Here is a 19,983-nt window from a genome sequence, read left to right on the forward strand (position 1 = left end):
TTCTGTATTTGCATACATATAGTGATACACATAGAGAAGCTCATTTTTATATGTAGAACCTTATGCGGATAACCTCATGTATATAACCAGCTAAATATGTAGATGTTTTATAACCACTGGGTCTGTGGCTATAATCCCAGCATGAATATAAGTACATGTGATTATAAAAATCTTTAGGGAGACTTCCCTGGTGGTCCAGTGGCTGAGACTCTCTGCTCCCAATTCCAGGCTGCCTGAGTTCAATCCCTGGTCAGGGAACCAGATCCCAAATGCTGCAACTAAAAATTCCCACATGCCACAACTAATACCTGGTGCAGCCAAATAAATTTAAAAAAAAAAAAAAAAACAACTTTAGGAAGTGCAAAGTTTTTGCCCAGTCTAAATACCTACTTTGTAGGAAGAACAAAGACTATACTAATTGCCAATTAAAGGATGCATCAGTTTATTTTTATGTTGTTGGGATTGGAAAATCCCTGTGATAAAAGTGATGGCCTCTCAAGCTTTATCGCTGAGATAGGGCTGACCTTGGCAAAGTAAGTGAATAAAAACTAAGAAAAAAAGCCATGAAAACAGCTAATGCAGAGATTAATCCTTAAAGCTCAGAACTGCTGAAGTGTGAAGTTTGATTACCAATCCCAAGGCTATTTGACATGGTGCCCAGACCTACTCTTCTGGAACTCAAGGCTGGGCTTCAATATTTAATCAAAGTTGTAACATACTCTCCAGATACAGAACATGCCATCTAGAATGTGACCTTGGTGCTGCTTGTTCTGGGTCAGCACGCTTTTACAGGGTTGTTTGGAGGACCTTGTTTGGAGTTGTTCTGGGTTGCAATGCTCTGGTTCCACACAGCACACCCAGCTGCTTGTGAGAGGCCATAGTCCTTCTCCCTGTCTTGATACCCAGCAGGTTTCCAGGGCCACGGATTAAATTTCTTCATTGCTGTGCTACAGTTAAATGCAAACCTGCACCTTCCCTCATGGCCTCCAGAGGGCTGCGTGGTCCAGCAGAGTGCTGGTCAACCACTGTTTCTTAACTGGTGTTCAGTTTGTTTGAGGGCAGGTTTTTCTCCCCAGGATGAAAACAAGGTTTTTGCCTCACCTGGTAGCAGAGTTTATGCTTCAATTTTAAATAAAGTTTTATAGCACTCATATTACTGAGAATCTACAGATTCCAACTTCAAAAGAATCAAACCGGGATAAGCCAAGGGCTCCTCTTTATCTGGAATGTTGAATGTGGCTGGGCTTTCTGTGGTTTCCATGCATGCACTTTTATGTATTTGTAGAATCCAGAAAGGATTAAATAATTTAGCTTGGGTGAAGAGAGAAACTGAAGAGGGCCTTGGACATTCTATTATTTATAAGGACCAGTTGGCTGTGAGGCCTGCACTTCACGGGTGAGTAGGCCTGGGTGCCAAGGGTGGGCAGTGCAGGACACTGGACCCCGCCTGAGGGTCCCCTCTGTCTCCCTTCCAGGGTCCTGCGTGGGGATTCTAGGGGACAGCGTTCTTTGCCCCCATACACAGGCTGGGGAGTCTGAACAGAGTCGGATAATATACCCCTGGCTCCCTGCTGGGAGGGACAGGGTCAGGCCCTTCTTCTTGTTTTGTGCTTGGGTTGATCCCTTTTCCCCATTGGGAGGGATGAGGGGAAACATTTCTGGAAATAGGATTTGAGCAGCTGGGAACCTGGGGACCCGCGTGCAGGATGGTGATTCTGCTGTCATTCGTGGTGTGATGAGCACAGTAGAAAAGATGTCATAGTTCCGAGGTGTTTAGAATGTCCAGTGACTTGTCCAGCCCTTTTCTAGGACTCTCGAGTCCTGGGGAGGCCAGGGGCATCAGCGTGGTTGTGGTACAGACCTGAGCCCCAGCATATATCCCGGGTGGAGGCACCCTTTCAGTTTTTCAAACCTTCCTGGCCCATCTCAGCGCTGAGGTTTGCCATGTTGAATCTTGGCTGAAAATAGACTCCCATCCTGGGGCGGAAGGAGGGCTCCTGTGACCAGAAGCAGTGACTCCTTTCTGCCAATATTTTCCCCAGCGTTTTAAAAGCAGTACTGTGCTGTGCTTAAGTCACTTCAGTTGTGTCTGACTCTTTGTGACCCCTTGGACTGTATGTAGGCTCCTCTGTCCATGAGGATTCTCCAGGCAAGAATGCTGGAGTGGGCAGCCAGTTCCTTCTTCAGGGGATCTTCCCAACCCAGGGATCCAGCACACATCTCATAATTATATCTCCTGCGTTGGCAGGCAGGTTCTTTACCACTAGCGTCGCCTGGGAAGCCTTAAGCCAGCATAAGGAGCCGGGGCAGCGGCAACCCACAAAGCGAGGAAGTGGGGAGGCAATCGCCAGGGACCCAGCTGACCCTCCCGGCCTACGGCGAGGACAGTCGGTTGCCCACACTTGATCCCTCGAGGGGTGCAGCACGGCATGGAGGGATGAGGGGGTGTCCCCCTTCACGGGTCCCCTCCCTGGCGGCCGGGGAGCAGGGCCGGGACGCCAGCCAGTCTGGCCCTTACCTTGGATGGAGGTTAGGAAGTGTCCTAGCAAAGGGCGCCTGAAAGGTCTTTTGTGCCTGACCTGTAGAATGCTGGTTTGAATCACACTGATGGCATATGCCTGGATGGCCGAAGACAAAGCACCTGCTCTGTTGGGTCAGGGTCTCAGTTTCCTAGGGATGAGAGAAAGGAGAGGAAAAGAAGTATTTCTGAATGGCCAGGACTCAACTGTGATGTGCAAAGCTGGCATGACTGGGGTGACAGTGGGCCAAGGGTGGGGGTCCTCTTGCCCCTGAAACAGCCCTTGAGTGGAATTGGGAGGGGGCTACGATCCAGTGAGCCCCCTCAGGATGGAGCTGGCTCGTCACTGCTCTAGAGAGGGCCTTCAGTGCCCTCTGACCTCCAGCCCCACACCTGAGTTCTGCCCGACCGGAATCCTAGGGCAGCAGTGCCAGGTGCCCAGCAGGTCCTGTGTGTAAGTGCATAGAGAAAAACATAGAGTGAATATTTGCCAAAGTAGTAATAATGATATTTTTTTAGGTGATGAAATTTTGGATGACTTTTGTTCTCTTTATACTTACCTGTTTTTCTGATTATTCTATATTAGGTACTTTTTTTTTTTTTTTTTAACAGAACAAAGTACTTCTGATTTTTCAAGCTAGTAGAGGACGGATTCCCTGCGAACACGTCTCTAGCTTCACTGACCTCCTCCAGCCTCGCGCACCCTGAGCAGACCCTGGTGCCCACACCCCAGCACCTACCCTGCCTGGGCCACACTGCCCGGTGCCCCGGGACAGTGGAGGGAGGCGAGGGCCAGTCCGACGGCACGGCGTCTTCCTGTCCTGCACGCGGCCTGCGATGGGATGGACAAGGAGGAAGAGAACCACTACGTTTCGCAACTCAGGGACGTCTACAGCAGCTGTGACACCACGGGGACAGGCTTCCTGGACCAGGAGGAGCTGACCCAGCTCTGCCTGAAGCTCCATCTGGAAAAACAGCTGCCTGTCCTTCTGCACACACTTTTCGGAAACAACCAGTTCGCCAGGGTGGGTACTGGACTTCACTCTCGCAGAGAAAAGCATGGAGAGCCTGTGGTGACAGCTGTGGGCATCCGAGAAACACCAGTTGACTAGAGATATTCATCAAAGGAAAGTTAGGAGGAAATGGGATGCTATTTTTCCTTTTATGGAATTCTTGTATTGTAGAAAGAGGTTTCTTAAGATTGCCCTTTTTTAAGCATAGTAACTTCCAGAGATTTTTGTTCCGTTTTTCCAGAAAGATATTTAACGGCTGATTTGTCTGGGGAGTGGAAGGTTGTTATGGATGGTTCACAAAACACAGTGATCTGTGTGCAGCTCACGTGCTGGGTCATTCAGAGGCAGCTTTGAAGCACCTCGAAGGCAGATTGTCTCATAAAGTTGCCCAGCGTGAAATTCGTCCAGCAGCTGGACAAAACATCGCGTGTTGCTATTGCAGGAACGAAGGCTCCCTGCCTTCAGAGGTGCCCTCTGAATATGCCTGTCCCAGATAGGAAGAAAGTGTGCACGGAGTTCTTTTCTCTAGTCCTGACGGGAACACTGAGAAGCGTCTTAGTGTTCCTGTTTCTTAAATGTGTCCAGATGTAACCTATTCATTTTATGCTTGTAATTAATGAACTTTTTTCTTTTGGCTGCCCTCGGTAGTTGTTGCCGATAGGCTTTCTCCAGTTGCAGCGAGTGGGGGCTGTTCTTCGTTCCTCATTGCAGTGGCTTCTCCTGTTGCAGAGCCCTGGCTCAAGAGTTCAGGCTCAGTAGTTGTGGTGCTTGGGCTTAGTTGCTCCACAGCATGAGTGATCTACCCAGACCAGGGATCGAACCCCACGTCCATTCCGTTGGCAGGCGGATTCTTAACCATTAGACCATCAGGGAGGTACACGTTCATTTTAAAAACAGTGCCTGGGAATTCCCAGGTGGTCCAGTAATTAGGAATCTGGGCTTTCACTGCCAGGGGCCCGTGTTCAATCCCTGGTTTGGAAATTAAGATTCCACAGACTGCAAAAAAAAAAAAAAAAGCAGTGCCTGTAATAGTGTTGGTCATCTTACCTTTGAAGGAAGAGTATTTTCCCCCCACAGAACTCAACAAAACTGGTCTCATTTTGAATGAGAAAAAAAAATCTAGCCTGGAAAGATGCCTGAGTTGGTTCTTGGGCAGAAACAAACGAAGAACAACCTAAAACGCCTCCCTGCTGGCCCCGGGGGAGTTTCTAGGCGAATCTGACTCCTGTTACTTCCCTAGAGCCCGTGTGGCCGGTGCTGTCAGCAGAGCTGCTCCTGCAGCGAGGACTCTGCCTCCCACACCCACTTCACCCTGCTCGGTCACTTTCCCCTCTACTGCTGTTTCTTTATGGACTTAAGCCTCAGGTGTGGGAACTCCCTCGTGGTCCTGCGGTTAAGACTCCGTGCTTCCACAGCAGGGGGAGCTTGTTCCATCCCTGGCTGGTGAACTGAGACGCCACACGTCATTCATGGTGTGGCTGGAAAAAAACAAATCGGGTGTGATTTTGATCGCTCATGTCTAGCCCCTCTTGATGTCACCAGGAATTGTATTCGAGGGCTAGGTGAGCAAAAGGCACATTTGTGAAAATCAACACTGGTTAAAACAGCGTAAACAGATTATCTGGTTTCCTTGGTGTTTTTTATCCTGGCCCTTCCTCCTTTTGTGAGCTGTGATGGGAGAGGACACAGAAACACAGTCAAATGGTATCAGATAAAACAGCAGCACACACAGCCATCAGGTTCCCTCCTGGTTTTTTTGTTGTTGTTGTTGGTAATGCTACACAGCTTGTAGGATCTTAGTTCCCCAACGAGGGGTTGAACCTGGGCTCTTGGCTGTGAGAGTGCAGAGTCCTAACCACTGAACCACCAGAGAATTCCCAAATCCCCTCCTGTTTGATGGCTCAGAAGAAAGCTGATAAGTATTATCAAAGACGCAAAAGAAATCTGAGATTGGATCAGACAAAATGGCCATTTCATTCCACTCCCATGCAGTCAACAAGGTTTTGTTTTTTTGAATACTTATTTATTTATCTAGCTGCACCAGTCTTCCCTGCGACATGTGGGCTCTTTAGTTGCGGCATTTGAACTCTTAGCTGCGGCATGTGAGATCTGGTTCCCTGACCAGCAGTGGAGCTGGGTCCCCTACATTGGGAGCTTGGAGTCTCAGCCACTGGACTACCAGGGAAGTCCCTCAACAAGTATTTTTGAGCACTTATGTGCTAGGCAACGTCTTGAAGTAGGAGTGTAAAATGAAAGCAATATAGTATCTCTGTGAGATGAAAGCTATGCAAGAATACTCTTGCTAGTATTGATCCACATGGCAAAAGTCTGGATACAGCCTTTTCAATATGAGATTCATTAAGGTCCATATAGTCAAAGCAGTGGTTTTTCCAGCAGTCATGTATGGATGTGAGAGTTGAATCATAAAGAAGGCTGAGTGGCAAAGAATTGATGCTTTTGAATTGTGGTGCTGGAGATTTTTGAATCAAAAGGAGATCAAACCAGTCAATCCTAAAGGAAATCAACCTGGAATATTCATTGGAAGGACTGATGCTGAAGCTGAAGCTCCACTACTCTGGCCACTGATGGGAAGAGCCAGCTCATTGGAAAAGACTCTGATGCCGGGAAAGATTAAGGGTAGGGAGGAGAAGGGGACAACAGAGAATGAGATGGTTGGATGGCATCACCAAAATGACATGAACTTGGGCAAACTCTGGGAGATGGTGAGGGACAAGGGAAGCCTGGTGTGTTGCAGTCCATGGGGTCGCAAAAAGTTGGACATGACTTGTGACTGAAAACAATAAATTAATATATCCACCTGATGAAATTGATGCATCATCCTAAAAAAGAGAGAAGAGGCTTAGTAGCAGTTGTCAGAGTAGCAGTTTAGCAAATTCACGCCCACCTTCCAGTGAGGGCTACTAGAATGGTAAGTCCATACACCACAAGGAAGAGTAGTCCCCACTCGCCGAATGAAGAAAGCCTGTATGCAGCGAAGACCCAGCCCAGCCAAAAATGAATCAATAGAACTTTTTTTAAAAAAAAGAAGAAAGGTGAAAGAATGTCTCCTTGAGAAGGTGAATTCTGCTCAGTTTTGAAAGGATATAGAGACCAATACATCCAATAGATATTTGTTGAATATTTACAATGTGTCAGCCATGAGACCACATGGTAGTTGGGGAGCCAGAAAATAAACACACATATAAGTAGTCCACCTTCAAGTCTGATACGTGTGTAACCCAGGCAGAGACGTTCCACAGCCAACAGCTGCGTTTAGTGCTCAGAAGCAGCAATAGAATTGTGCTCATTCAAGTTCTGTGCCAGGGGTGGGAAGCATGCTTGGACCTATAGCCCCAGGCCTGCTTTTCTAGCACATACCGGTGACATTTTGACCTACAAGTATCTCTTGCGTTGATTTCTTTCTGTGTGACTTCAGGTGAAGCAAAGGTAGAGAAAAGAGTTGGGAAGTGTGCAGCTCAGCGAACATCCATTCCAAGCATATCTGGGCCCCCAGCATCCTGCATCCCTCCTCAGGTGCCCCTGTGGTCCCTCTGGCCCCAACAGTTACCACTGTCTTGATGAGAACAGCATCGATTTGTTCACCTGTTTCTGACCTTCACACAGGGGGATGGATATATACAGCGCATGCCCAGTGCATACTCTGGTCCTTTCACTCAGTGTTGTGTCTGCAGTCTATATTCAGATAGTGTAGGTCAGGGTCAATATGTCGTCTCTGTCAGTGTTTTTTATTTCCCCTGTTGTCGTCTTTCATTGTCTGACTGAATCACAGTTTATTTACCCATTTTCTTTAGGCACATGTGGATCATTTCCAATATTCTCTAATAAATTATGTTTTTTGCTGAAAAAAGAATCAAAGTGAAATGAAAACATTTCAGACAATCACACTAAAAGAGCTTAGCACCAGCATACTTAAGAAAACACGTAAGTCTCAAAGATCTATTTCAAATAGATGGAAAACTATCCCAGGCAGATGGTCGGAAATGAAGGAAGAAATGAAAAACAAATTGGAAAATATTTGAATAATTCTAAATGAACATTGACTATATAAAACAAAAATATCTTGTAAGGAGTTAAAATAAACAATAACAAAGGCACAAAAATATCAGACAGGCTTTGTGTTGTCCCTGAAGAGGGTAAAACTGGTTAATATGAAACTTTTAAGCTCCATAAGAAAGCTAGTCTCTAGGGTAAAAAGCATTACTGAACTGAAGAGGGTCAGCATTGTATAGTGACAAAAGATTCAATTTACTGAGAGGATATGAATGTATATTCTGTGACCCAGCAATCCCATTCTTAGGTGTGTATACTCCAGAGAAACTCTTAGGACATATGTGTGACTGTTCAGAGATTTTTTTTCCCCCCCAGTGTAGGGGCGGGGGATTTAATCTGGAAAGGAACCTTGGTGGAGGACTAGCCTAGGTGCTGGCATGTTCTCTTTCTTGGTGGGTAGTGAAGACATGCATATTTCTTTATGTGTTAATGTTTGTGGTCATGAGACACCTCTTTTCTGTACCTTTTTTCTAACTATGTTATCTAATTTCCTTTTATGGAGTTGTTAATAGTGTTTTTTGGTGAAGGGCTTATGATTCACTCTTTTTTTTTTTAATTGAAATTTATTAATTTTAATTGGAGGCTAATTACTTTAAAATTTGTATTGGTTTTGCCAGACATCAGCATAAATCCGCCACAGGTATACACATGTTCCCCATCCTGAACCCCCTCCCTCCTCCCTCCCCGTACCATCCCTCTGGGTCATCCCAATGCACCTGTATCCTGCATCGAACCTGGACTGGCGATTCGTTTCTTATATGATGTTATACATGTTTGAATGCCATTCTCCCAAATCATCCCACCCTCTCCCTCTCCCACAGAGTCCAAAAGACTGTTCTATACATCTGTGTCTCTTTTGCTGTCTCGCATACAGGGTTATCGTGACCATCTTTCTAAATTCCATATATATGCATTAGTATACTATATAAGTGTTTTTCTTTCTGGCTTACTTCACTCTGTGTAATAGGCTCCAGTTTCATCCACCTCATCAGAACTGATTCAAATGTATTCTTTTTAATGGCTGAGTAATACTTCATTGTGTATATGTACCACAGCTTTCTTATCCATTCATCTGCTGATGGACATCTAGGTTGCTTCCATGTCCTGGCTATTATAAACAGTGCTGTGATGAACATTGGGGTACACGTGTCTCTTTCAATACTGGTTTCCTCGGTGTGTATGCCCAGCAGTGGGATTGCTGGGTCATAAGGCAGTTCTATTTCCAGTTTTTTAAGGAATCTCCACCCTGTTCTCCATAGTGGCTGTACTAGTTTGCATTCCCACCAACAGTGTCAGAGGGTTCCCTTTTCTCCACACCCTCTCCAGCATTTATTGCTTGTAGACTTTTTGACGGGAGTCATTCTTACTGGTGTGAAATGGTATCTCATCATGGTTTTGATTTGCATTTCTCTGATAATGAGTGATGTTGAGCATCTTTTCATGTGTTTGTTAGCCATCTCTATGTCTTCTTTGGAGAAATGCCTGTTTAGCTCTTTGGCCCATTTTTTGATTGGGTTGTTTATTTTTCTGGAATTGAGCCGCAGGAGTTGCTTGTATATTTTTGAGATTAGTTGTTTGTCAGTTGCTTCATTTGCTATTATTTTCTCCCATTCTGAAGACTGTCTTTTCACCTTGCTTATAGTTTCCTTTGTTGTGCAGAAGCTTTTAATTTTAATTAGGTCCCATTTGTTTATTTTTGCTTTTATTTCCAATATTCTGGGAGGTGGGTCATAGAGGATCCTGCTGTGATTTATGTTGGAGTGTTTTGCCTCTGTTCTCCTTTAGGAGTTTTATAGTTTCTGGTCTTATGTTTAGATCTTTAATCCATTTTGAGTTTATTTTTGTGTATGGTGTTAGAAAGTGTTCTAGTGGGAGACTTTTATACCCCATTCACACCCATGGATAGATCAACTAAACAGAAAATTAACAAAGAAACACAAACTTTAAATGATACAATAGACCAGTTAGACCTAATTGATATCTATAGGACATTTCACCCCAAAACAATCAATTTCACCTTTTTCTGAAGTGCACACGGAACCTTCTCCAGGATAGATCACATCCTGGGCCTTAAATCTAGCCTTGGTAAATTCAAAAAAGTCAAAATCATTCCAATCATCTTTTCTGACCACAATGCAGTAAGATTAGATCTTAATTACAGGAGAAGAACTATTAAAAATTGCAACATATGGAGGCTAAACAACACGCTGCTGAATAACCAACAAATCACAGAAGAAATCAAAAAAGAAATCAAAATATGCATAGAAATGAATGAAAATGAAAACACAACAACCCAAAACCTGTGGGACACTGTAAAAGCAGTGCTAAGGGGAAAGTTCATAGCAATACAGGCTTACCTCAAGAAACAAGAAAAAAGTCAAATAAATAACCTAACTCTACACCTAAAGCAACTTGAAAAGGAAGAAATTATGAACCCCAGGGTTAGTAGAAGGAAAGAAATCTTAAAAATTAGGGCAGAAATAAATGCAAAAGAAACAAAAGAGACCATAGCAAAAATCAACAAAGCCAAAAGCTGGTTCTTTGAAAGGATAAATAAAATTGACAAACCATTAGCCAGACTCATCAAGAAACAAAGGGAGAAAAATCAAATCAATAAAATTAGAAATGAAAATGGAGAGATCACAACAGACAACACAGAAATACAAAGGATCATAAGAGACTACTATCAGCAATTATATGCCAGTAAAATGCACAACGTGGAAGAAATGGACAAATTCTTAGAAAAGTACAACTTTCCAAAACTGAACCAGGAAGAGATGGAAAATCTTAAAAGATCCATCACAAGCATGGAAATTGAAACTGTAATCAGAAATCTTCTAGCAAACAGAAGCCCAGGTCCAGACGGCTTCACGGCTGAATTCTACCAAAAATTTCGAGAAGAGCTAACACCTATCCTACTCAAACTCTTCCAGAAAATTGCAGAGGAAGGTAAACTTCCAAACTCATTCTATGAGGCCACCATCACCCTAATACCAAAACCTGACAAAGATGCCACAAAAAAAGAAAACTACAGGCCAATATCACTGATGAACATAGATGCAAAAATCCTTAACAAAATTCTAGCAATCAGAGTCCAACAACACATTAAAAAGATCATACACCATGACCAAGTGGGCTTTATCCCAGGGATGCAAGGATTCTTCAATATCCACAAATCAATCAGTATAATTCACCAGATTAACAAATTAAAAAATAAAAGCCATATGATTATCTCAATAGCTGCAGAGAAAGCCTTTGACAAAATTCAACATCCATTTATGATAAACTCTCCAGAAAGCAGGAATAGAAGGAACATACCTCAACATAATAAAAGCTATATACGATTCACTCTTAATTGCCTTACTATGTCTTCAGTTTTTTTAAACCTTAAGTAAATATTTGCAAGGAGATCCAACCAATCCATTCTAAAGGAGATCGGTCCTGGGTATTCTTTGGAAGGAATCATGCTAAAGCTGAAACTCCAGTACTTTGGCCACCTCATGTGAAGAGTTGACTCATTGGAAAAGACTGTGACGCTTGGAGGGATTGGGGGCAGGAGGAGAAGGGGACGACAGAGGATGAGATGGCTGAATGGCGTCACCAACTCGATGGACATGAGTTTGAGTGAACTCCGGGAGTTGGTGATGAACAGGGAGGCCTGGCGTGCTGCGATTCTTGGGGTCGCAAAGAGTTGGACACGGCCGAGCGACTGAACTGAACTGAACTATTTGAAAAAACAAATGTCCTCAGTGCTGAAGGCAATATAAGATCTTCCATCTGAGAAAACCTCAAAGCCCAGTGTGTTACATATGTGGCCTGTAGAAAAGCAGTGTTGACCGCTTTTCTCAAATTCACAGGTTAACTTCGAGGAATTTAAGGACGGTTTTGTGGCTGTGTTGTCATCACAGGCTGGTCTTGCCTCCTCAGATGAAGACAGTGGGTCTTTGGAGTCAGGTAAGAGGCCTTTCTGGTCTTCCTTACGTCTCTTTCTGTGATTCTGTGACTTCTGGAGTGTGATGTTGTACCTGAACAAGGCAGCAGGTCTGTTCCCCAGCTGCATGGACTGGGACCGGCACCTGGGTTTTTTCTTCTTTGGCTTCCTTTTTTGTTCAGTGGTTCTGTAAGGGAAAAGTCCTGTGTTTTCCTCTGCACTGCATGAAATTCTCTGCATACCCTGGCACTTCTGGTCACTAGATCTCTGTAGTTTCTCCTGCAACAGGCCATTTTGCAACACCAGCTGGGTGTCCTGCAGTTCAACTCCATTCTGACACTGTCTCCCTGGACACAGCTGCAGATCCCACAGGCTAAGACCGCACTGCCTTCAGACAACAATCTCAAGCCCAGCCTGTCACCTTGTGCTTCTGACCCACTGGCTAAAGATTGGGGGTGCCCATGGCCTCCTTCAGTTGAGTTCAGTTCAGTTCAGTCTTTCAGTCATGTCCGACTCTTTGCAACCCCATGAATTGCAGCACACCAGGCCTCCCTGTCAATCACCAACTCCCGGAGTTCACTCAGACTCATGTCCATTGAGTCAGTGACACCATCCAGACATCTCATCCTCTTTCGTCCCCTTCTCCTCCTGCCTCCAATCCCTCCAAGCATCACAGTCTTTTCCAATGAGTCAACTCTTTGCATAAGGTGGCCAAGGTACTGGAGTTTCAGCTTTAGCATCATTCCTTCCAAAGAAATCCCAGGGCTGATCTTCAGAATGGACTGATCCAGAGTCTTCTCCAACACCACAGTTCAAAAGCATCAATTCTTTGGCGCTCAGTTTTCTTCACAGTCCAACTCTCACATCCATATATGACCTCAGGAAAAACCATAGCCTTTACTAGACGGACCTTTGTTGGCAAAGTAATGTCTCTGCTTTTCAATATGCTATCTAGGTTGGTCATAACTTTTCTTCCAAGGAGTAAGTGTCTTTTAATTTCATGGTTGCAGTCACCATCTGCAGTGATTTTGGAGCCCCCAAAAATAAAGTCCCCATCTATTTCCCATGAAGTGATGGGACCAGATGCCATGATCTTTGTTTTCTGAATGTTGAACTTTAAGCCAACTTTTTCACTCTTCACTTTCACTTTCATCAAGAGGCTTTTTAGTTCCTCTTTACTTTCTGCCATAAGGGTGGTGTCATCTGCATATCTGAGGTTATTGATATTTCTCCCAGCAATCTTGCTTCCAGCTTGTGCTTCTTCCAGTCCAGTGTTTCTCATGATGTACTCTGCATATAAGTTAAATAAGCAGGGTGACAATATACAGCCTTGACATAAAGCCTTTTCCTATTTGGAACCAGTTTGTTGTTCCATGTCCAGTTCTAACTGTTGCCTCCTGACTGGCATACAGGTTTCTCAAGAGGTAGGTCAGGTGGTCTGGTATTCCCATCTCTCTCAGAATTCTCCACAGTTTATTGTAATCCACAGAGTCAAAGGCCTTGGCATAGTCAAGAAAGCAGAAATAGATGTTTTTCTGGAACTCTGTTGCTTTTTCCATGATCCAGCAGATGTTGGCAATTTGATCTCTGGTTCCTCTGCCTTTTGTAAAACCAGCTTGAACATCAGGGAGTTCACAGTTCACGTATTGCTGAAGCCTGGCTTGGAGAATTTTGAGCATTACTTTACTAGCGTGTAGGATGAGTGCAATTGTGTGGTAGTTTGAGCATTCTTTGGCATTGCCTTTCTTTGGGATTGGAATGAAAACTGACCTTTTCCAGTCCTGTGACCACTGCTGAGTTTTTCAGATTTGCTGGCATATTGAGTGTAGCACTTTCACAGCATCATCTTTCAGGATTTGAAATAGCTCAACTGGAATTCTATCACTTCCACTAGCTTTGTTCGTAGTGATGCTTTCGAAGGCCCACTTGACCTCACATTCCAGGATGTCTGGCTCTAGATGCGTGATCACACCTTTGTGATATTCTTGTTCTTGAAGATCTTTTTTGTCCAGTTCTTCTGTGTATTCTTGCCACCTCTTCTTTATATCTTCTGCTTCTGTTAGGTCCATACCACTTCTGTCCTTTATCAATCCCATCTTTGCATGAAATGTTCCCTTGGTATCTCTAATTTTCTTGAAGAGATCTCTGGTCTTTCCCATTCTGTTCTTTTCCTCTATTTCTTTGCATTGATTGCTGAAGAAGGTTTTCTTATCTCTTCTTGCTATTCTCTGGAACTCTGCATTCAGATGCTTATATCTGTCCTTTTCTCCTTTGCTTTTTGCTTCTCTTCTTTTCACAGCTATTTGTAAGGCCTCCCCAGACAGCCATTTTGCTTTTTTGCATTTCTTTTCCAGGGGATGGTCTTGATCCCTGTCTCCTGTACAATGTCACGAACCTCATTCCATAGTTCATCAGGCACTCTATCTATCAGATCTAGGCCCTTAAATCTATTTCTCACTTCCACTGTATAATCATAAGGGATTTGATTTAGGTCATACTTGAATGATCTAGCGGTTTTCCCTACTTTCTTCAATTTGAGTCTGAATTTGGTAATAAGGGGTTCATGATCTGAGCCACAGTCAGCTCCTGGTCTTGTTTTTGGTGACTGTATAGAGCTTCTCCATCTTTGGCTGCAAAGAATATAATCAATCTGATTTCGGTGTTGACCATCTGGTGATGTCCAGGTGTAGAGTCTTCTCTTGTGTTTTTGGAAGAGGGTGTTTGCTAGGACCAGTGCATTGTCTTGGCAAAATTTGCCCTGCTTCATTCCGTATTCCAAGGCTAAATTTGCCTGTTACTCCAGGTGTTTCTTGACTTCCTACTTTTACATTCCAGTCCCCTATAATGAAAAGGATATCTTTTTTGGGTGTTAGTTCTAAAAGGTCTTGTAGGTCCTCATAGAACCGTTCAACTTCAGTTTCTTCAGCGTTACTGGTTCGAGCATAGACTTGGATTACCGTGATATTGAGTGGTTTGCCTTGGAAACGAACAGAGATCATTCTGTCGTTTTTGATATTGCATCCAAGTATTGCATTTCAGACTCTTTTTGTTGACCATGATGGCTACTCCATTTCTTCTGAGGGATTCCTGCCCACAGTAGTAGATACAATGGTCATCTGAGGTAAATTCACCCATTCCAGTCCATTTTATTTCACTGATTCCTAGAATGTCGACGCTTGCTCTTGCCATCTCTTGTTTGACCACTTCCAATTTGCCTTGATTCATGGACCTGACATTCCAGGTTCCTATGCAGCATTGCTCTTTACAGCATCGGACCTTGCTCCTATCGCCAGTCACATCCACAACTGGGTATTGTTTTTGCTTTGGCTCCATCCCTTCATTCTTTCTGGAGTTATTTTTCCACTGACCTCCAGTAGCATATTGGGCACCTACTGACCTGGGGAGTTCCTCTTACAGCATCCTATCATTTTGCCTTTTTATACTGTTCATGGGGTTCTCAAGGCAAGAATACGGAAGTGGTTTGCCATTCCCTTCTCCAGTGAACCACATTCTGGCCTCCTTAGTTAGTTCAGTTAGTTAGTTCAGTCGCTTAATCATGTCCGACTCTTTGCGACCCCATGAATCGCAGCACGCCAGGCCTCCCTGTCCATCACCATCTCCTGGAGTTCACTCAGACTCACGTACATCGAGTCCGTGATGCCATCCAGCCATCTCATCCTCCCTCTGTCGTCCCCTTCTCCTCCTGCCCCCAATCCCTCCCAGCATCAGAGTCTTTTCCAATGAGTCTGCTCTTCTCATGAGGTGGCCAAAGTACTGGAGTTTCAGCTTTAGCATCATTCCTTCCAAAGAAATCCCAGGGTTGATCTCCTTCAGAATGGACTGGTTGGATCTCCTTGCAGTCCAAGGGACTCTCAAGAGTCTTCAACACCATAGTTTAAAAGCATCAATTCTTCAGCGCTCTACCTTCTTCACAGTCCAACTCTCACAGCCATACATGACCACTGGAAAAACCATAGCCTTGACTAGATGGACCTTAGTCGGCAAAGTAATGTCTCTGCTTTTGAATATGCTATCTAGGTTGGTCATAACTTTTCTTCCAAGTAGTAAGCATCTTTTAATTTCATGGCTGCAGTCACCATCTGCAGTGATTTTTGAGCCCCCAAAATAAAGTCTGACACTGTTTCCACTGTGTCCCCATCTATTTCCCATGAAGTGATGGAACCGGATGCCATGATCTTCGTTTTCTGAGTGTTGAGCTTTAAGCCAACTTTTTCATGCTCCACTTTCACTTTCATCAAGAGGCTTTTTAGCTCCTCTTGACTTTTTGCCATAAGGGTGGTGTCATCTGCATATCTGAGGTTCTTGATATTTCTCTCGGCAATCTTGATTCCAGCTTGTGTTTCTTCCAGTCCAGCGTTTCTCATGATGTACTCTGCATAGAAGTTAAATAAGCAGGGTGACAATATACAGCCTTGACGTACTCCTTTCCCTATTTGGAGCCAGTCTGTTGTTCCACGTCCAGTTCTAACTGTTGCTTCCTGACCTGCATACAGATTTCTCAAGAAGCAGGTTAGTTGTTCTGGTATTCCCATCTCTTTCAGAATTTTCCACAGTTTATTGTGATCCACACAGTCAAAGGTTTTGGCATAGTCAATAAAGCAGAAATAGATGTTTTTCTGGAACTCTGTTGCTTTTTCCATGATCCAGCGGATGTTGGCAATTTGATCTCTGGTTCTTCTGCCTTTTCTAAAACCAGCTTGAACATCAGGCCTCCTTCAGTTCAGTTCAGTTCAGTCGCTCAGTCGTGTCCGACTCTTTGCGACCCCATGAATTGCAGCACACCAGGCCTCCCTGTCCATCACCATCTCCCGGAGTTCACTCAGACTCGCGTCCATCGAGTCTGTGATGCCATCCAGCCATCTCGTCCTCGTTTGTCCCCTTCTCCTCCTGCCCCCAATCCCTCGCAGCATCAAAGTCTTTTCCAATGAGTCAACTCTTTGCATGAGGTGGCCAAAGTACTGGAGTTTCAGCTTTAGCATCATTCCCTCCAAAGAAATCCCAGGGTTGATCTCCTTCAGAATGGACTGGTTGGATCTCCTTGCAGTCCAAGGGACTCTCAAGAGTTCTCCAACACCACAGTTCAAAAGCATCAATTCTTTGGTGCTCAGCCTTCTTCACAGTCTAACTCTCACAGCCATACATGACCACAGGAAAAACCACAGCCTTGACCAAATGGACCTTCGTCAGCAGAATAATGTCTCTGCTCTTGAATATGGTATCTAGGTTGGTCATAAGTTTTCTTCCAAGGAGTAAGCGTCTTTTAATTTCATCGCTGCAGTCACCATCTGCAGTGATTTTGGAGCCCCCCCAAAATAAAGTCTGACACTATTTCCACTGTTTCTCCATCTATTTCCCATGGAGTGATAGGACTGGATGCCATGATCTTCCTTTTCAGGCCTCCTTAGGTTTAGTTAATTTGCTAGAGCAGGTCATGGAATGCAGGGAAACCCATTACTGGATCAGCTGTTTATTACAAAAGAATATAACTCAGGGTGAGCGATGCATGGGCTGGCGGAAAGAGGCCCAGCGCCCCCACGCCCTCTCCAGGCCTCACTCTTCCCCCGTCTCCCCATGTTCACCAAGCCAGAAACTCTCTGAATCCCGTCCTTTTGGGGTTTTTGGAGGCTTCATTACACAATCATGACTGATCCAGTGTTGGGGCATCAGTGATTGAACTCAACATCCAGCCTCTGACCTCTAGGGGTAGGTCAGGGGTAGGGCTGAAAGTTCCAACCTCTAATCACATCCTTGATTTCCCTGGCCACCAGCCCATCTCAAGATGTGGTTCTCAAAGTTACTTCATCAGCATAAACCTGGTTGTGGTTGCTCTCATCACAGGAAATTCCGAGGGTTTTAGAAGCTGTGCAAGGGATGGGAGGAAGACCAAATTCATACTTACTATAAGTCACAGTGTCACAAATGTCAAGTAATATCAAGTGCTGTCCTTACAGCAGAGGGTGTGAACAGGATAAAGAGTGTGTGGAGGAGTGGAGGAATTTGATCATCAAAAGCACAGGGCAGGTGTAAGGTGCTGGCCAGGCTGGGAGGCTTGTGGAGCAAGCAGGATGCTGCCCGCTGAGGCAGCCCTCCGCCAGTCTTCTGTCTCAGACAATAGTACTCTGTGCTCCTCGGACTTGTTAGAATCCTGGTTTCCAGTGGGGCCAGTGGAACAAAGTAATATATCAAAACAAGTGAAGAGGGGCTTTGAAACTGGTCAGGAGGTGGAGGGAGAATTCTAGAGGGAGGCCTGCTTGGAGGTATGGACTGTGGGTCCAGTGGGAAGGTGATGGCCGACGTGCTCCTTAGAAGACGGGCCAACCCCTTGGCTGGCGGAGCCTGCCGTGCTCTGGCCGGATGACCGGTCGGGGCCGCATCTGAGGAGTGCTGGGAGGGCGATTGCAGTGGCCAGCAGGTCCCTCTCTCCCCCACAGGGCAGGGATTCGAGGCGTCTGCCCCACACAGGCCCCTGGTCTGCTCCTACACCCCGGGTGGGGCCTTGGTCGGGGGCAGGTGCATGACTGGGGCAGTGGGTGCAATTGGGAGGTTTGGGGGTTATGTACCTTTCATGTAGATTCCAGTGAGCCCCCCCAGCCCACCCCCACCCCCGAAAATCCTGTGGCTGATTGTACCCATTACTCAGTTGAGGTTTTCTAGTCTGGAGCTAGGCCCTTGGGGAAGCATTTGCGGCCTCCCCTGGGGCTGAAATCTGTTAGTGTCCCACCGCCTCCTGCTGGAGCCATGTGGGAACCTTGACCTGGGGTAGAGGAGCCTGACAGGGGAGGAGTCTGATAAGGGGGCGGAGTCTGACTAGGGGAGGAGTCTGGCCAGGGGAGGAGCCTGACGAGGGGTGGAGTCTGAATGGGGGAGGAGTTTAACGAGGGGGAGGAGCCAGCTTGTTGGCGGCTGCCTAGGGACCTGAAGGGTCAGGTGGTTGATTGCTTTGTTTCACGTTTTTCTTCATGAGGTGGGAAGAAGGCCACTTGCGTTTCCTGACTTGGGGTGTGATCGTGTGACCCTGGGCATGAAGGTGCCTGAGAAAGGTCACGCCCATGCCATCGCTCCCTTTTCTGTGCTGAAATTCCTGTGAGTTGGCAAGTTGTTTCCTCTTGGTGACTGGTGCTTTTCTGTACCAAGCCCGGTTTTGTTTTGTGGTTTTCTTTGTTTTTCTCTGTCAATTTTAAGAGCTTTCCTCAGTTACCAGTCAGTCGGTGGGGCAGTCGCAGGCCTGCCTGAGGTGGCTCGGCCAGGGCTGGTGCACACGGGCGGCCCCTGCTGGGAGAGCCCGGGAGCCCTGCCCCCGCCGTCGTGGGCGGTGTGCTTCCCAGGAGGGCCTCCCTCCCGGTCTCCCCCGTGGGCTTCCTCCCTGCTTCCCCGGCCAGTCCGCAGCATCCCTCTCTCCGGCTTTCTAATCTGCCTGCTGGTCCTTCCCACCAACTCAGGCCACATGATGGAAAACGTGTGCTTTGATGCTCCAGGACTGTGCGTGGCACCATGGGGCCAAATGCCTGGGGTTTTGAAGAACATTCTGCTTCTCAGTAGTTCTACTCATTCAGTGAAGGCCATCACAGAACACATAACCAAAATATTTTTGTTGGTTTTTTTTTTTTTGCTTGTTTAATCTTTTGGCTATGCCACTCAGCGTGCTGAGATATTAGATCCCTGACTGGGGATTGAACCTTTGCCCCCAGCATTGTCAGTGCAGAGTCCTAACCACTGGACCACCAGGGAGATCCTAAACCAGTGTATTTTTAACTTGTAGAGTTTGGCATTCTGCTCTTATGAATAAATACGCGCACACAGGAGGCTCAGGGCGCGGCTGACCTTGCGGTCTGCCAGCCGTCTGGGCAGTGGGTGGGGACTGGCTGTGACCCCCAGAGCTTCCCACTGAGAGGCCACAGCTCTGTGCTCTGTGAGTGGTGAGACGCTGCCCCCTCCTGGCCTGATTTGCCGCGTGGACACGTTCCTGGAGACGCATTTCCCCTGGTGGAGGGAGGAGGTGACGCTTTCAGAGAACATTTATGAACCCGTTCTAATGTGTGTGATTTCTGGGCGTCTCATTGCTCTCAGGAAAGTGCTGAGCAGCCGAAACAATGAAGAAAGGGGAGACCACATCAAGGGCAGGTGGGCCTCCGGACGCAGACTTGGGGATCTCAGGAGGGGAGAGGCAGAAGCCGTCAGGCCAAGGGCGCCGGTACGGTGCTGGCTCACGACCTCTGGTGAGCAGCGAGTGTGGGAGCCCCAGGCAGGGGTCCGCGTGCACTCAAGCGCGCCTGGTTTCCCGAGTGTGTCCCTGCTGCCCACCCCACCTGACACGGCCTTTCTCTTCCCGCTGCTCCCCGCTCAGCAACCACCACAGCCTGTGTGTAGACAGAAAGCAGAGCAGGTGCGGAGCCTGCATGCAGGCCCCCGCTCCCTGCATGGGGTGCTCA

General features: G+C 46.1%; 1 protein-coding gene across 4 annotated transcripts in view; it reads left to right on the top strand.

The window, feature by feature from the left end:
- Positions 1–19,983, top strand: part of NINL (ninein like) — a 98,768-nt gene that overhangs the window by 35,162 nt on the left and 43,623 nt on the right. For 2 of the 4 annotated variants that reach the window (XM_069547139.1, XM_069547141.1), the window contains exons 2-3: positions 3,131–3,543; positions 11,460–11,556. In XM_069547139.1, coding sequence (XP_069403240.1) covers positions 3,361–3,543; positions 11,460–11,556 — 280 coding nt within the window. In that variant the 5' untranslated portion in view covers positions 3,131–3,360. Of the gene's footprint in view, positions 1–3,130; positions 3,544–11,459; positions 11,557–18,560; positions 18,638–19,621; positions 19,771–19,983 lie in introns of those variants that run through there. The other 2 variants (XM_069547142.1, XM_069547140.1) reach the window with 2 other exon arrangements.

This window comes from Ovis canadensis, chromosome 13, assembly GCF_042477335.2.
Source record: "Ovis canadensis isolate MfBH-ARS-UI-01 breed Bighorn chromosome 13, ARS-UI_OviCan_v2, whole genome shotgun sequence".
Classification (NCBI taxonomy): domain Eukaryota; kingdom Metazoa; phylum Chordata; class Mammalia; order Artiodactyla; family Bovidae; genus Ovis; species Ovis canadensis.